Source organism: Oncorhynchus kisutch, linkage group LG22 (genome assembly GCF_002021735.2).
Source record: "Oncorhynchus kisutch isolate 150728-3 linkage group LG22, Okis_V2, whole genome shotgun sequence".
In the NCBI taxonomy this organism is placed as follows: domain Eukaryota; kingdom Metazoa; phylum Chordata; class Actinopteri; order Salmoniformes; family Salmonidae; genus Oncorhynchus; species Oncorhynchus kisutch.
Genome location: NC_034195.2, coordinates 53,190,636 through 53,209,737, shown reverse-complemented (window position 1 = coordinate 53,209,737; position 19,102 = coordinate 53,190,636). Strand labels below are relative to the sequence as shown.

General features: G+C 45.1%; 1 protein-coding gene across 1 annotated transcript in view; it reads left to right on the top strand.

Annotated features, from left to right (window-relative positions):
* The window catches only part of LOC109877885 (CD82 antigen-like), a 54,825-nt gene extending 48,519 nt beyond the window's left edge, over positions 1 to 6,306 (top strand). The window contains exons 8-9 of the mRNA XM_031801616.1: positions 1,591 to 1,674; positions 3,296 to 6,306. Coding sequence (XP_031657476.1) covers positions 1,591 to 1,674; positions 3,296 to 3,373 — 162 coding nt within the window. The 3' untranslated portion in view covers positions 3,374 to 6,306. The remainder of the gene's footprint in view (positions 1 to 1,590; positions 1,675 to 3,295) is intronic.
* The last annotated feature ends 12,796 nt before the right edge of the window (positions 6,307 to 19,102 follow it).

Below are 19,102 nucleotides of genomic sequence, written 5' to 3'. Positions count from 1 at the left end.
CTCTAGGTGTGTCCAAACTTTTGACTGGTAATGTACATGGTCCTTCAGCACACTGATCTCTAGGTGAGTCCAACCTGTTGACTGGTAATGTACATGGTCCTTCAGCACACTGATCTCTAGGTGTGTCCAAACTTTTGACTGGTAATGTACATGGTCCTTCAGCACACTGATCTCTAGGTGTGTTCAACCTGTTGACTGGTAATGTACATGGTCCTTCAGCACACTGATCTCTAGGTGTGTTCAACCTGTTGACTGGTAATGTACATGGTCCTTCAGCACACTGATCTCTAGGTGTGTCCAACCTGTTGACTGGTAGTGTACATGGTCCTTCAGCACACTGATCTCTAGGTGTGTCCAACCTGTTGACTGGTAATGTACATGGTCCTTCAGCACACTGATCTCTAGGTGAGTCCAACCTGTTGACTGGTAATGTACATGGTCCTTCAGCACACTGATCTCTAGGTGAGTCCAACCTGTTGACTGGTAATGTACATGGTCCTTCAGCACACTGATCTCTAGGTGTGTCCAACCTGTTGACTGGTAATGTACATGGTCCTTCAGCACACTGATCTCTAGGTGAGTTCAACCTGTTGACTGGTAATGTACATGGTCCTTCAGCACACTGATCTCTAGGTGTGTCCAACCTGTTGACTGGTAATGTACATGGTCCTTCAGCACACTGATCTCTAGGTGTGTTCAACCTGTTGACTGGTAATGTACATGGTCCTTCAGCACACTGATCTCTAGGTGTGTTCAACCTGTTGACTGGTAATGTACATGGTCCTTCAGCACACTGATCTCTAGGTGTGTCCAACCTGTTGACTGGTAATGTACATGGTCCTTCAGCACACTGATCTCTAGGTGAGTTCAACCTGTTGACTGGTAATGTACATGGTCCTTCAGCACACTGATCTCTAGGTGTGTCCAACCTGTTGACTGGTAGTGTACATGGTCCTTCAGCACACTGATCTCTAGGTGAGTCCAACCTGTTGACTGGTAATGTACATGGTCCTTCAGCACACTGATCTCTAGGTGTGTCCAACCTGTTGACTGGTAATGTACATGGTCCTTCAGCACACTGATCTCTAGGTGTGTCCAACCTGTTGACTGGTAATGTACATGGTCCTTCAGCACACTGATCTCTAGGTGTGTTCAACCTGTTGACTGGTAATGTACATGGTCCTTCAGCACACTGATCTCTAGGTGTGTTCAACCTGTTGACTGGTAATGTACATGGTCCTTCAGCACACTGATCTCTAGGTGAGTCCAACCTGTTGACTGGTAATGTACATGGTCCTTCAGCACACTGATCTCTAGGTGAGTCCAAACTACTGACTGGTACTGTATACTGGGTGAATGTTTTTATTTAATAGTTTTTCTAAATAACAAAATCTCTCTCGCTCTCTCTCTCTCTCGCTCTCTCTCTCTCTCGCTCTCTCTCTCTGTCTCTCTCTCTCTCTCTCTCTCTCTCTCTCTCTCTCTCTCTCTGTCTCTCTTTCTCTCTCTTTCTCTCTCTCTTTCTCTCTCTCTCTCTCTCTCTCCCTCTCCCTCTCCCTCTCTCTCTCTCTCTCTCTCTCTCTCTCTCTACAGGGCTGCATGCATAGTGTGGAGGCCTGGCTGTTGGAGAACTGTGGAGTTATTCTTGGAATCTGTGTCGGGGTGGCCGTCCTAGAGGTATCTATAACACGCGCACACACACACACACAGTCCCTCCCCGTGTCGTATGAATGTCTTGGTAAAGTGTATGTCTACTGTACCCTCAGTACTGATATATACTGTACCCTCAGTACTAATACCAGAATATATACTGTACCCTGAGTACTAATATATACTGTACCATCAGTACTAATATATACTGTACCCTCAGTACTGATACCAGGATATATACTGTACCCTCAGTACTAATATATACTGTACCCTCAGTACTGATACCAGGATATATACTGTACCCTCAGTACTGATATATGCTGTACCCTCAGTACTGATATATACTGTACCCTCAGTACTGATATATACTGTACCCTCAGTACTGATATATGCTGTACCCTCAGTACTGATATATACTGTACCCTCAGTACTGATATATGCTGTACCCTCAGTACTGATATATACTGTACCCTCAGTACTGATACCAGGATGTATACTGTACTCTACTGATATATACTGTACCCTCAGTACTGATATATACTGTTCCCTGAGTACTGATACCAGGATATATACTGTACCTTCAGTACTGATACCAGGATATATACTGTACCCTCAGTACCAATACCAGGATGTATACTGTACCCTCAGTACTAATACCAGGATGTATACTGTACCCTCAGTACTAATACCAGGATGTATACTGTACCTTCAGTACCAATACCAGGATGTATACTGTACCTTCAGTACCAATACCAGGATGTATACTGTACCCTCAGTACCAATACCAGGATGTATACTGTACCTTCAGTACCAATACCAGGATGTATACTGTACCTTCAGTACCAATACCAGGATGTATACTGTACCTTCAGTACCAATACCAGGATGTATACTGTACCCTCAGTACCAATACCAGGATGTATACTGTACCTTCAGTACCAATACCAGGATGTATACTGTACCCTCAGTACCAATACCAGGATGTATACTGTACCTTCAGTACCAATACCAGGATGTATACTGTACCCTCAGTACTAATACCAGGATGTATACTGTACCCTCAGTACTAATACCAGGATGTATACTGTACCCCACCCTTCTGTTTTCATGAGTGTGACTGTGTGTGTGTGTGTGTGTACTGGTGTGTGTGTACTGGTGTGTGTGTGCTGGTGTGTGTGTGCGCTGGTGTGTGCGCTGGTGTGTGTGTGCTGGTGTGTGTGCTGGTGTGTGTGTGTGTGTGTGTGTGTGCTGGTGTGTGTGTGTGTGCTGGTGTGTGTATGTGTGCTGGTGTGTGTATGTGTGCTGGTGTGTGTGTGTGTGTGCTGGTGTGTGTGTGTGCTGGTGTGTGTGTGCTGGTGTGTGTGTGCTGGTGTGTGTGTGCTGGTGTGTGTATGTGTGCTGGTGTGTGTATGTGTGCTGGTGTGTGTGTGTGCTGGTGTGTGTGTGTGTGCTGGTGTGTGTGTGCTGGTGTGTGTGTGTGTGTGCTGGTGTGTGTGTGCTGGTGTGTGTGTGTGTGCTGGTGTGTGTGTGCTGGTGTGTGTGTGTGTGCTGGTGTGTGTGTGTGTGCTGGTGTGTGTGGTGTGTGCTGGTGTGTGTGTGTGTGTGTGTGTTAACAGCATAACTAACCCAGTGTTGTGTTCCCCTCCAGCTCCTCGGTATGATTCTGTCCATGTGTCTCTGTAAGAGTGTTGTCCAGGAGGATTACACCAAAGTTCCCAAGTACTGACTATGAAGACCAGCAAAAGTCATGCACACCTACACACAGACACAGACACACACACACACCAGCACACACACACACCAACACACACACACAGACACACACACACACCAGCACACACACACCAACACACACACACACACACACACACACAGACACACACACACACACACACACACACACACACACACACACACACCCCTACACACACACACACACACACACACCTACACACACACACACACACACCTACACACACAGACACAGACACACACACACACACACACACACACACACCTCTCCTAGCCTGGTAACTGACCCTGTCTGATACCATTCACCCTCTCCTAGCCTGGTAACTGACCCAGTCTGATAGCATTCACCCTCTCCTAGCCTGGTAACTGACCCAGTCTGATACCATTCACCCTCTCCTAGCCTGGTAACTGACCCAGTCTGATACCATTCACCTTCTCCTAGCCTGGTAACTGACCCAGTCTGTCACCCCTGTCTGAAACCATTCAAGCACAACAACTGGACCTGCAGCCTGAATAGCAGTCTGTTTGGACTATCAGGCCAACTCCTTGTCACTCATCGTCAGGCCAAACACAACTGGCCAATGACAGCAGTGGAGTTGGCCAGGACACAAGCAGATCTGGGAGCAGTTCTCACACATGGCCGTGGGCTCACACACACATCGCTGTTGTCTTCATTATTTTTACGGAGTCCTTTAAAGCCATTATGATGCCAGGTTTTATGTCCTTCTTCAGTATTCAAACAAACACCTGTATGTCCTTCTGTTCTGTTCTTGAAGCGCTTACCGTGGTATTTAGTTAGTAAGCAACTTAGTTAGTTTAGCTAGCTCAGTCTTTGTAAGAGCACTTTAGTGACGTTTTGTGAGCTGTTAATCAGAGAGAGAGAGAGAGAGAGGTGGGCCTGTGCTGATCTGGGATCAGTTATCCCCTTTCCATTATGATCAATTCATTATAATCTTAAAGGAAAAACTGATCCAAGATCAGCACTCCTACTAGGAATATGGGCCCTGGGGAGGAGCTAGAGATGGAGAGAGAGAGAGGGGAGGAGCTAGAATAGGAGAGAGAGGGGAGGAGCTAGATATGGAGAGAGAGAGAGAGAGAGAGGGGAGGGGCTAGAATAGGAGAGAGAGGGGAGGAGCTAGAGATGGAGAGAGAGGGGAGGAGCTAGAGATGGAGAGAGAGAGAGAGAGAGGGGAGGAGCTAGAATAGGAGAGAGAGGGGAGGAGCTAGAGATGGAGAGAGAGGGGAGGAGCTAGAGATGGAGAGAGAGAGAGGGGAGGAGCTAGAGATGGAGAGAGTGGGGAGGAGCTAGAGATAGGAGACAGGGGAGGAGCTAGAGATGGAGAGAGAGAGGGGAGGAGCTAGAGATGGGAAAGAGTGGAGGAGCTAGAGATGGAGAGAGAGAGGGGAGGAGCTAGAGAGGGGAGGAGCTAGAGATGGAGCGAGGGAGGAGCTAGAGAGGGGAGGAGCTAGAGATGGTAGACAGAGGGGAGGAGCTAGAGATGGAGATAGAGAGGGGAGGCTGATGAACCATGGTTTTTGGGGTGGAGAGGCCTGCCCTACCCAGGGCTAGACTGCTGGGGTCTCTCATCAGTCTCTCCACTGAGGCTCTGAGAACCACTCAGCTCCACCTCTCTTTCTCTCCCTTACTCCATCTCTGTCACAGGTGTGTCTGGTCTGCTTGGTCTCTGAAAAATGACTCGCTACCAAGGAGAATGAATAGTTTTGCATGAAGTATGTTATATACTGTAGGATGTTATATACTGTATGTATGATGTTTTCGTGTATTTTACTTTAATTCTTTTCCTCCTTTTTTTCCATGTTTAAAAAAAATTATGATTGTACATATGACTTTAGGGCTAAATAAATGGTTGTGTGAGTCACTGAGCTGGATCAGCGTTTGATACAGGAAAGAAAGAGGTGGACTTAGCCCCGCCCCGCCCCGCCCGCCCCGCCCCGCCCCGCCCGCCCGCACAGTTTTTGGTTTTCATAATGCTGTTGTTTTTTTTGTTTCCACTCTTATTGGGTATATCGCAAAGGGCACCCTATTCCCTATATAGTACACTACTTTTGACCAGGGCCCTATGTATTCCCTATGGAGTCCTGGTCTAAAGTAGTGCACTATATAGGGAATAGGGTTCTATAGGGCTCTGGTCTAAAGTAGTGGACTATATAGGGAATAGGGAACCATTTAAGCCTTAGACATATTGTTTATGGTATAGCTACAGCCTCTGGCCAGCAGGTGTCGCCGTTCTGCTATCAACAGCACAATCTGGGGCTGAATCATCAGAAGGATGGGAGCTTGGCTGTCTTTAAATAGCTATGAGACCCCAGAATGAGACTGAGACTGTTAGTCTCCTTTAGCTCTCTGGTCTCCAATCACACAGCGTCGCCACCATGACTGTCAAACCATTCCACAACATTATTAAAAACACAGATGACTATCGGGATTATGCAATTCATGATTGTTGTCATTCAAGTTAATGAAGCTACATTTCTCATTTCAGTGTTTTTCATGTATCACAACGGGCCATGATTGTGAGGCCCCATAGTGCGGCGCACAATGGGCCCAGCGTCGTCCAGGTTTGGCCCGGTGTAGGCCGTCATTGTAAATAAGAATTTGTTCTTAACCGACTTGCCTAGTTAAATAAAGGTTAAATACCTTCTTTTTTTTGACAAATCCAAGAGCTTTGAAAAATCGACCAGATGTCAACTTCCAGAACAGATGATGCTAAAAGCTTTTTATTGTTCAAAGTTTTTTACTCATTTACATAAATTCTAAATTCTCATTATGTATTTCTATTTTTAAATATGTTTTATGTAGAGGAATATTTTCCTAGAATTAGAATTTTAAAACATTTAAGTGTTGTGAATTTTACATTCAGTAATAAACTGAATCCATCACAATCTGTGCTGTATTGTCTTGTTTGAAGAAGAAGAAGAAGAAGAAGTGTCCATTTCTAGCTCAGTTTGTAGAACGTGGCACTTTAAACGGCCAGGGTCGTGGGTTCGATTTCCAGGACCACCCATATGTAACAATGTACGTACACTCATGAATGTACCTCGCTTTGGGTTTTAAAAAAAAAGTGTCTGCTAGCTAAAATGGTATAGAAGAAGAAGAAGAAGAAGAAGAAGAAGAAGAAGAAGAAGAAGAAGAAGAAGAAGAGGAAGAAGTGTCACATCTGTAGTTTCCAGACAGGAATGTATATGTCTTTCTGTGGTTGATTGTTGTTAGATTAAAGTCTTGTTGAAATATCAAAAGACCCACATGGTGAAGTGTGACCAGAGCAGGATCAATCAGCTGCAATACTAACAACAACCAGAAGATGGCAGCACACACAGTTACATGCCAGAATGCCACTTCTAGGCGAGTCAGCATTGTTGAAAGCCTGGTGGAGGGAGTGAAGAGGAATTGAGAACATAGCCAGGTGGAGGAGGAGCGTACAGGAAATGAGAAGAGAGTCTGGTGGAGGGGGAGTGTACAGGAAATGAGAAGAGAGTCTGGTGGAGGGGGAGTGTACAGGAAATGAGAAGAGAGTCTGGTGGAGGGGGAGTGTACAGGAAATGAGAACAGAGTCTGGTGGAGGGGGAGTGTACAGGAAATGAGAAGAGAGTCTGGTGGAGGGGGAGTGTACAGGAAATGAGAAGAGAGTCTGGTGGAGGGGGAGTGTACAGGAAATGAGAACAGAGTCTGGTGGAGGGGGAGTGTACAGGAAATGAGAAGAGAGTCTGGTGGAGGGGGAGTGTACAGGAAATGAGAAGAGAGTCTGGTGGAGGGGGAGTGTACAGGAAATGAGAACAGTCTGGTGGAGGGGGAGTGTACAGGAAATGAGAACAGTCTGGTGAAGGGGGAGTGTACAGGAAATGAGAACAGAGTCTGAGCCCTCCCCACGCAACGCCCTCCCCTCAAAATGGCCCTCCCCTCGCAACGCCCTCCTTCTCACAACGTCCTCCTTTTCACAACGCCCTCCCTCTCACAACTCCCTGCTCACACAACGCCCTCCCTCTCACAACACCCTCCCTCTCACAACGCCCTCCTTCTCACAACGCCCTCCGCCCTCCCTCTCACAACGCCCTCCCTCTCACAACGCCCTCCTCACAACGCCCTCCTTCTCACAACGCCCTCCCTCTCACAACGCCCTCCCTCTCACAACGCCCTCCTTCTCACAACGCCCTCCTTCTCACAACGCCCTCCGCCCTCCCTCTCACAACGCCCTCCCTCTCACAACGCCCTCCTTCTCACAACGCCCTCCCTCTCACAACGTGCTCCCCACACAACGCCCTCCCTCTCACAACGCCCTCCCTCTCACAACGCCCTCCCTCTCACAACGCCCTCCCTCTCACAACACCCTCCCCTCACAACACCCTCCCCTCACAGGGCTACAATCTCATGCTATAACTATGACATTTTGTATAATTCAAAGTGGTTTACAGTATGGTTAGTGACTGCATTCATAGTATGGGTACAGTAGGTGATCGCTTTGGGAGTTGAACCCATGACCTTGGCATTGCTAGCTAGCGCCATACTTTTACGAACTGAGTCACACAGGACCCTGATAACATGATAGAAGCCCTCGTTCCTTCCCATGCATCCTCTCTGTCTCTCGGGTGTCTTGTCTGTGTCTGTCTTTCTGAAATGTCGCTGGTAGGGCTTCATCGCTGCCAGAAATCAGGGAACAGTAGAAATATGAGTCTGTGAAAAATGTTTCCGGGAGAGAGAGAGTGACGACGTACACTCCTCTTGTCCTGTAAATCCCATACAGAGTGACGACGAACACTCCTCTTGTCCTGTGTGCATGATTACTATCTATGATTAATTATCTGACTGCTAAACATTGCTATGGCTCTGATTACACCCTCTAATTACACCCTGGATGAACAATGCTATGGCTCTAATTACACCCTCTAATTACACCCTGGATGAACAATGCTATGGCTCTAATTACACCCTGGATGGATATTGAGTTCTCTCTCTCTCTCTCTTTCCACCTACAAAATGACGTTATTACAGACAGAAATACTCCTCAGCCCCTCCCCCTCTTCCTGCAGTCAGCATGCCAATTGCATGCTCCCTTAACTTGAGAGATCTATGGCATTGTGTTGTGTTACAAGACTGAACATTTTAGAGGGGCCTTTTATTTTTCCCCAGCACAAGGTGAACCTGTGTAATGATCATGCTGTTTAATCAGCTTCTTGATATGCCACACCTGTCAGATGGATGGATTATCATGACCAATGAGAAATTATCATTAACAGGGACATACAGTAGACCACCCTGTAGAAGATACAGTAGACCACCCTGTAGAAGATACAGTAGACCACCCTGTAGAAGATACAGTAGAATATACAGTAGACCACCCTGTAGAAGATACAGTAGACCACCCTGTAGAAGATACAGTAGAAGATACAGGAGACCACCCTGTAGAAGATACAGTAGACCACCCTGTAGAAGATACAGTAGACCACCCTGTAGAAGATACAGTAGACCACTCTGTAGAATATACAGTAGACCACCCTGTAGAAGATACAGTAGATCACCCTGTAGAAAATACAGTAGACTACCCTGAAGAATATACGGTTGACCACTCTGTAGAATATACAGTAGACCACCCTGTAGAAGATACAGTAGAAGATACAGGAGACCACCCTGTAGAAGATACAGTAGACCACCCTGTAGAAGATACAGTAGACCACCCTGTAGAAGATACAGTAGAACATTCTGTAGAAAATACAGTAGACCACCCTGTAGAAGATACAGTAGACCACCCTGTAGAAGGTACAGTAGAGGATACAGTAGACCACTCTGTAGAAGATACAGTAGACCACCCTGTAGAATATACAGTAGACCACTCTGTAGAAGATACAGTAGACCACCCTGTAGAAGATACAGTAGACCACCCTGTAGAAGATACAGTAGAAGATACAGTAGACCACCATGTAGAAGATACAGTAGACCACCCTGTAGAAGATACAGTAGAACATTCTGTAGAAAATACAGTAGACCACCCTGTAGAAGATACAGTAGACCACCCTGTAGAAGGTACAGTAGAGGATACAGTAGACCACTCTGTAGAAGATACAGTAGACCACTCTGTAGAAGATACAGTAGACCACTCTGTAGAAGATACAGTAGACCACCCTGTAGAAGATACAGTAGACCACCCTGTAGAAGATACAGCAGAAGATACAGTAGACCACCCTGTAGAATATACAGTAGACCACCCTGTAGAAGATACAGTAGACCACCCTGTAGTAGATACAGCAGAAGATACAGTAGACCACCCTGTAGAAGATACAGTAGACCACCCTGTAGAAGATACAGTAGACCACCCTGTAGAATATACAGTAGACCACTCTGTAGAATATACAGTAGAAAATACAGTAGACCACCCTGTAGAAGATACAGTAGACCACCCAGTAGAAGGTACAGTAGATCACCCTGTAGAAGATACAGTACACCACCCTGTAGAAGATACAGTAGACCACCCTGTAGAAGATACAGTAGACCACCCTGTAGAAGATACAGTAGACCACCCTGTAGAAGATACAGTAGACCACCCTGTAGAAGATACAGTAGACCACTCTGTAGAATATACAGTAGACCACCCTGTAGAAGATACAGTAGACCACCCTGTAGAAGATACAGTAGACCACCCTGTAGAAGATACAGTAGAACATTCTGTAAAAAAAACAGTAGACCACCCTGTAGAAGATACAGTAGACCACCCTGTAGAAGATACAGTAGAATATACAGTAGACCACCCTGTAGAAGATACAGTAGACCACCCTGTAGAAGATACAGTAGAAGATACAGGAGACCACCCTGTAGAAGATACAGTAGACTACCCTGTAGAAGATACAGTAGAGCACCCTGTAGAAGATACAGTAGGCCATCCTGTAGAAGATGCAGTAGAACATTCTGTAGAAAATACAGTAGACCATCCTGTAGAAAATACAGTAGACCACCCTGTAGAAGATACAGTAGAACATTCTGTAGAAAATACAGTAGACCACCCTGTAGAAGATACAGTAGACCACCCTGTAGAAGGTACAGTAGAGGATACAGTAGACCACTCTGTAGAAGATACCGTAGACCACCCTGTAGAATATACAGTAGACCACTCTGTAGAAGATACAGTAGACCACCCTGTAGAATATACAGTAGACCACTCTGTAGAAGATACAGTAGACAACCCTGTAGAAGATACAGTAGACCACCCTGTAGAAGATACAGCAGAAGATACAGTAGACCACCCTGTAGAATATACAGTAGACCACCCTGTAGTAGATACAGCAGAAGATACAGTAGACCACCCTGTAGAAGATACAGTAGAAGATACAGTAGACCACCCTGTAGAAGATATAGTAGACCACCCTGTAGAATATACAGTAGACCACTCTGTAGAATATACAGTAGAAAATACAGTAGACCACCCTGTAGAAGATACAGTAGACCACCCAGTAGAAGGTACAGTAGATCACCCTGTAGAAGATACAGTACACCACCCTGTAGAAGATACAGTAGACCACCCTGTAGAAGATACAGTAGAAGATACAGTAGACCACCCTGTAGAAGATACAGTAGACCACCCTGTAGAAGATACAGTAGACCACCCTGTAGAAGATACAGTAGACCACTCTGTAGAATATACAGTAGACCACCCTGTAGAAGATACAGTAGACCACCCTGTAGAAGATACAGTAGACCACCCTGTAGAAGATACAGTAGAACATTCTGTAAAAAAAACAGTAGACCACCCTGTAGAAGATACAGTAGACCACCCTGTAGAAGGTACAGTAGAGGATACAGTAGACCACTCTGTAGAATATACAGTAGACCACCCTGTAGAAGATACAGTAGATCACCCTGTAGAAAATACAGTAGACTACCCTGTAGAATATACGGTTGACCACTCTGTAGAATATACAGTAGACCACCCTGTAGAAGATACAGTAGAAGATACAGGAGACCACCCTGTAGAAGATACAGTAGACCACCCTGTAGAAGATACAGTAGACCACCCTGTAGAAGATACAGTAGAACATTCTGTAGAAAATACAGTAGACCACCCTGTAGAAGATACAGTAGACCACCCTGTAGAAGGTACAGTAGAGGATACAGTAGACCACTCTGTAGAAGATACAGTAGACCACCCTGTAGAATATACAGTAGACCACTCTGTAGAAGATACAGTAGACCACCCTGTAGAAGATACAGTAGACCACCCTGTAGAAGATACAGTAGAAGATACAGTAGACCACCATGTAGAAGATACAGTAGACCACCCTGTAGAAGATACAGTAGAACATTCTGTAGAAAATACAGTAGACCACCCTGTAGAAGATACAGTAGACCACCCTGTAGAAGGTACAGTAGAGGATACAGTAGACCACTCTGTAGAAGATACAGTAGACCACTCTGTAGAAGATACAGTAGACCACTCTGTAGAAGATACAGTAGACCACCCTGTAGAAGATACAGTAGACCACCCTGTAGAAGATACAGCAGAAGATACAGTAGACCACCCTGTAGAATATACAGTAGACCACCCTGTAGAAGATACAGTAGACCACCCTGTAGTAGATACAGCAGAAGATACAGTAGACCACCCTGTAGAAGATACAGTAGACCACCCTGTAGAAGATACAGTAGACCACCCTGTAGAATATACAGTAGACCACTCTGTAGAATATACAGTAGAAAATACAGTAGACTACCCTGTAGAAGATACAGTAGACCACCCAGTAGAAGGTACAGTAGATCACCCTGTAGAAGATACAGTACACCACCCTGTAGAAGATACAGTAGACCACCCTGTAGAAGATACAGTAGACCACCCTGTAGAAGATACAGTAGACCACCCTGTAGAAGATACAGTAGACCACCCTGTAGAAGATACAGTAGACCACCCTGTAGAAGATACAGTAGACCACTCTGTAGAATATACAGTAGACCACCCTGTAGAAGATACAGTAGACCACCCTGTAGAAGATACAGTAGACCACCCTGTAGAAGATACAGTAGAACATTCTGTAAAAAAAACAGTAGACCACCCTGTAGAAGATACAGTAGACCACCCTGTAGAAGATACAGTAGAATATACAGTAGACCACCCTGTAGAAGATACAGTAGACCACCCTGTAGAAGATACAGTAGAAGATACAGGAGACCACCCTGTAGAAGATACAGTAGACCACCCTGTAGAAGATACAGTAGACCACCCTGTAGAAGATACAGTAGACCACTCTGTAGAATATACAGTAGACCACCCTGTAGAAGATACAGTAGACCACCCTGTAGAAGATACAGTAGACCACCCTGTAGAAGATACAGTAGACTACCCTGTAGAAGATACAGTAGACCACCCTGTAGAAGATACAGTAGGCCATCCTGTAGAAGATGCAGTAGAACATTCTGTAGAAAATACAGTAGACCATCCTGTAGAAAATAAAGTAGACCACCCTGTAGAAGATACAGTAGAACATTCTGTAGAAAATACAGTAGACCACCCTGTAGAAGATACAGTAGACCACCCTGTAGAAGGTACAGTAGAGGATACAGTAGACCACTCTGTAGAAGATACCGTAGACCACCCTGTAGAATATACAGTAGACCACTCTGTAGAAGATACAGTAGACCACCCTGTAGAATATACAGTAGACCACTCTGTAGAAGATACAGTAGACAACCCTGTAGAAGATACAGTAGACCACCCTGTAGAAGATACAGCAGAAGATACAGTAGACCACCCTGTAGAATATACAGTAGACCACCCTGTAGTAGATACAGCAGAAGATACAGTAGACCACCCTGTAGAAGATACAGTAGAAGATACAGTAGACCACCCTGTAGAAGATATAGTAGACCACCCTGTAGAATATACAGTAGACCACTCTGTAGAATATACAGTAGAAAATACAGTAGACCACCCTGTAGAAGATACAGTAGACCACCCAGTAGAAGGTACAGTAGATCACCCTGTAGAAGATACAGTACACCACCCTGTAGAAGATACAGTAGACCACCCTGTAGAAGATACAGTAGAAGATACAGTAGACCACCCTGTAGAAGATACAGTAGACCACCCTGTAGAAGATACAGTAGACCACCCTGTAGAAGATACAGTAGACCACTCTGTAGAATATACAGTAGACCACCCTGTAGAAGATACAGTAGACCACCCTGTAGAAGATACAGTAGACCACCCTGTAGAAGATACAGTAGAACATTCTGTAAAAAAAACAGTAGACCACCCTGTAGAAGATACAGTAGACCACCCTGTAGAAGGTACAGTAGAGGATACAGTAGACCACTCTGTAGAAGATACAGTAGACCACCCTGTAGAATATACAGTAGACCACTCTGTAGAAGATACAGTAGACCACCCTGTAGAAGATACAGTAGACCACCCTGTAGAAGATACAGTAGACCACCCTGTAGAATATACAGTAGACCACTCTGTAGAAAATACAGTAGACCACCCTGTAGTAGATACAGCAGAAGATACAGTAGACCACCCTGTAGAAGATACAGTAGACCACCCTGTATAAGATATAGTAGACCACCCTGTAGAATATACAGTATACCACTCTGTAGAATATACAGTAGAGAATACAGTAGACCACCCTGTAGAAGATACAGTAGACCACCCAGTAGAAGGTACAGTAGATCACCCTGTAGAAGATACAGTACACCACCCTGTAGAAGATACAGTAGACCACCCTGTAGAAGATACAGTAGAAGATACAGTAGACCACCCTGTAGAAGATACAGTAGACCACCCTGTAGAAAATACAGTAGACCACCCTGTAGAAGATACAGTAGACCACCCTGTAGAAGATACAGTAGACCACCCTGTAGAAGATACAGTAGACCACCCTGTAGAAGATACAGTAGACCACCCTGTAGAAGATACAGTAGACCACCCTGTAGAAGGTCCAGTAGACCACCCTGTAGAAGGTCCAGTAGACCACCCTGTAGAAGGTACAGTAGACCACCCTGTAGAAGATACAGTAGACCACCCTGTAGAATATACAGTAGACCACTCTGTAGAATATACAGTAGAAGATACAGTAGACCACCCTGTAGAAGATACAGTAGACCACCCTGTAGAAGATACAGCAGAAGATACAGTAGACCACCCTGTAGAATATACAGTAGAAGATACAGTAGACCACCCTGTATAAGATACAGTAGAAAATACAGTAGACTACCCTGTAGAAGATACAGTAGACCACCCTGTAGAATATATAGTAGACCACCCTGTAGAATATACAGTAGAAGATACAGTAGACTACCCTGTAGAAGATACAGTAGACCACCCTGTAGAAGATACAGTAGACCACCCTGTAGAATATACAGTAGACCACCCTGTAGAAGATATAGTAGACCACCCTGTAGAATATACAGTAGACCACCCTGTAGAATATACAGTAGACCACTCTGTAGAATATACAGTAGAAGATACAGTAGACTACCCTGTAGAAGATACAGTAGACCACCCTGTAGAAGATACAGTAGACCACCCTGTAGAAGGTCCAGTAGACCACCCTGTAGAAGATACAGTAAGACCACCCTGTAGAAGGTACAGTAGACCACCCTGTAGAAGATACAGTAGACCACCCTGTAGAATATACAGTAGACCACTCTGTAGAATATACAGTAGAAGATACAGTAGACCACCCTGTAGAAGATACAGTAGACCACCCTGTAGAAGATACAGTAGACCACCCTGTAGAAGATACAGCAGAAGATACAGTAGACCACCCTGTAGAATATACAGTAGAAGATACAGTAGACCACCCCGTAGAAGATATAGTAGACCACCCTGTAGAATATACAGTAGACTACTCTGTAGAATATACAGTAGAAAATACAGTAGACCACCCTGTAGAAGATAGAGACCACCCAGTAGAAGGTACAGTGGATCACCCTGTAGAAGATACAGTACACCACCCTGTAGAAGATACAGTAGACCACCCTGTAGAAGATACAGTAGACCACCCTGTAGAAGATACAGTAGACCACCCTGTAGAATATACAGTAGACTATCCTGTAGAAGTAGACCACAATGTAGAAGATACAGTAGACCACCCTGTAGAATATACAGTAGACCACTCTGTAGAATATACAGTAGAAGATACATTAGACCACCCTGTAGAAGATATAGTAGACCACCCTGTAGAATATACAGTAGACCACTCTGTAGAATATACAGTAGAAGATACAGTAGACCACCCTGTAGAAGATACAGTAGACCACCCTGTATAAGATACAGTAGAAGATACAGTAGACTACCCTGTAGAAGATACAGTAGACCACCCTGTAGAATATATAGTAGACCACCCTGTAGAATATACAGTAGAAGATACAGTAGACTACCCTGTAGAAGATACAGTAGACCACCCTGTAGAAGATACAGTAGACCACCCTGTAGAAGATACAGTAGAAAATACAGTAGACCACCCTGTATAAGATACAGTAGAAGATACAGTAGACTACCCTGTAGAAGATACAGTAGACCACCCTGTAGAAGATATAGTAGACCACGGTTTAGAATATACAGTAGACCACTCTGTAGAATATACAGTAGAAGATACAGTAGACTACCCTGTAGAAGATACAGTAGACCACCCTGTAGAAGATACAGTAGACCACCCTGTAGAAGGTCCAGTAGACCACCCTGTAGAAGATACAGTAGACCACCCTGTAGAAGGTACAGTAGACCACCCTGTAGAAGGTACAGTAGACCACCCTGTAGAGATACAGTAGACCACCCAGTAGAAGGTACAGTAGACCACCCTGTAGAAGATACAGTAGACCACCCAGTAGAAGGTACAGTAAACCACCCTGTAGAAGATACAGTTTGTCTTGGGTTTTTGGTGGTGGTATTGGGATTGTTGCTAGTAGGGTTATCTAGCTAAGTCTATGGCTGTCTGGAGTGGTTCTCAATTAGAGGCAGGTGTTTATCGTTGTCTCTGATTGGGAACCATATTTAGGCAGCCATATGCTTTGAGTTTGTGGTGGGTGATTGTCCTTAGTGTCCTATGTGTACTTTCGGTTAGTTTGCACCAGATAGGCTGTTTCGGTTTCATTTATTGTTTTGTAGTGTTCGTGTTTCTTTGTTTAATTAAACATGAATCTCAATCAACACGCTGCGTTTTGGTCCGATCCTTGTTCTACCTCTTCATCAGAGGAGGATATAGAAGAAAACCGTAACAGTAGACCACAATGTAGAAGATACAGTAGACCACAATGTAGAAGATACAGTAGACCACAATGTAGAAGATACAGTAGACCACCCTGTAGAAGTAGCATCACTAGAAGACGTATAGGACTGGAATTGAGATGTTGATTCCGACTGTTCAACATGTTTAAATAGAGAAGCTCCAGCCTGTCTTCCAATTCCCTCATCCCCTCTCCTCCTCTCATCTCCTTGTCACCTCTCCTAGTCTCCTCCAGGGTAACTGTTTCATTTATTTATCTGCTCCTCGTGGTGCCAGGAACACTCCTAGGCTGGGATTAGACAGGACCATGGGAATACCATGTAAATGCCACAGGAATGCTGGGGACAGGACAGGGACAGGGAGTGCTGCCTATCAGACAGCCATTATCATACATCATTTTAAATAGGAGATATGCAGTATGTATCTCTATGGTGCATCACTCAGGACCACTGAGAAACAGACAGGGGCAGACCGGCCATATACCAGATGTGGTATTTAGCCCAGTGGGCCTGTCTTAATTGTGGTTTTAAGTAAAGTGATCATTATTTGGCTGATATTAGTGGCCGAGAGGGAAGAAAAAAGGGAAATAAATATAAATAAATAAATGCCTATTTCTGGTCCCAGTTCGTCCATCAGATCCTCCTGGTCTTCCCACAGGCTTGTCATAACAAAGAAGACGGGAGGAGAGACGAGAGGAGAGAGTGGGAGTCATCTCCAGATGATTTTTTTTTATATACAGTACAGAGCATGTGGGGTTCTTTCTCAATACTCTCTTTTTGAAGTCTTGTGATAATTAGCTCGAGCTTTTTTATATGTGTCTCATAAAGGACATCCTGAGAGCCCAGTCAGGACACATAAAGACAAGGACATCCTCCCTCCACAGGGCCCAGAGTTTCCTGCACCCACACTCCATTTCCTGTTTCCACTATCATGTGACACATCTGACTGACAGCCTATTGACTCTCCTTTGTCCTAGCTTGGTTTAGGGGAATAACCTGACTTCCTGGTCTTTGGGTTCCCAGGTTTAGGCTGCTCAAGGTAACTCTGCTTTGAAGACCGTGTGTAAGCCCCTGAGTGTACATATCCTGTCATCTCTTGTTCTGTTTTCCACCTTGACAAAAGAAAGCGATGAATCAAATGGCAAGAACTCAATTACTGTTTCTCAATTCCTTGCACCCCCAAATTGTGAATGTCACTGATCACAGACAGTAATGAGTGATTTTGGTTTCCTTTCTTGTCTCGTAAGCTGTCGTTTGGAAAAGTCGTCGTTGAGCTTGGCTTCATAATCATTTCAAATGCTCATTTGCATTAGGCCTAAAATGGTGGAGAACAATTCCCTTTAATAAACAGTTTAGCGTTTACAATGGAGGTCTTGGTGTTTTCCTGTAGCAACAGATGTCCTTCGTAACAGGAGCTTTCTTCAGGGGACATTTTATATCAGACCCTCATTAGGAATTTCTGCATGAGAGTCTTCAAAATGAAAAGGGGAAGAAAGAGAGGAGGAGGAGGAGGAGGAGGAGGGAGGAGGAGGGAGGAGGAGGAGGGTTGTGGAGGAGGAAAGGGAGGAAGAGGGAGGAGGGTGGTGGAGGTAGAGGGGGGAGGAGGACGACGAGGGAGGAGGGTGGTGGAGGAGGAGGGTGGTGGTGGAGGAAGAGGAGGACGAGGGAGGAGGATCGGGAGGAAGAGGGAGGAGGGTGGTGGAGAAGGGTGGTGGTGGAGCAGCCCTGAGTTAGTTTAATATTCTTTGAGACTGATTAGAGAATCCATGTTAATGATATTGTTTTCATTGGCACTGTCTAATATGGAGAACAGAATCGTCCCTGCTGTGACTGTCTGTTCCGCCCCTTCTCTTCCCTCTTACTCTCTTTTTCTGTCTTGTGCTTTTTCTCTTTGTGCCCATGATCTCTTTCTCTCTCTCTCTCTCTCTCTCTCTCTCTCTCTCTTGCTCTCACTATGTCACTCTCTCTCTCTCTCTCTCTCTCTTGCTCTCACTATGTCACTCTCTCTCTCTCTTGCTCTCACTATGTCACTATCTCTCTCTCTCTCTCTCTCTCTCGCTTGCTCTCACTGTCTCTCTCTCTCTCTCTCTGTCTCTCTCTCTCTCTCTCTCTCTCTCTCTCCTGCTCTCACTGTCTCTCTCTCTCTCTCGCTTGCTCTCACTGTCTCTCTCTCTCTCTCTCTCTCTCTCGCTCTCTCGCTCTCACTCTCTCCCTTATCACCCTGTTCTCTCTCTCCATTTCACTCTCTGTAATAGTAAGTTGAGACCCCGTCTGAGTCCCCCCCAAAAAAATGCCTGGCCCTGCTTGTGTGTCTGTCCCCTTGTGTGTTCTCGTCCCTTGTTCCCAGCTGTGGCGTCTCACCTTTATTGCTCTGTCTGTTTCCTGCCTGGCTTCCAGTGGGGGAGCAGGAAACAGAGGATGCTTTCAAAATGGCATCCTTATATAGTCCATTACTTTGGGATGCAGACAGAAAGACAGAC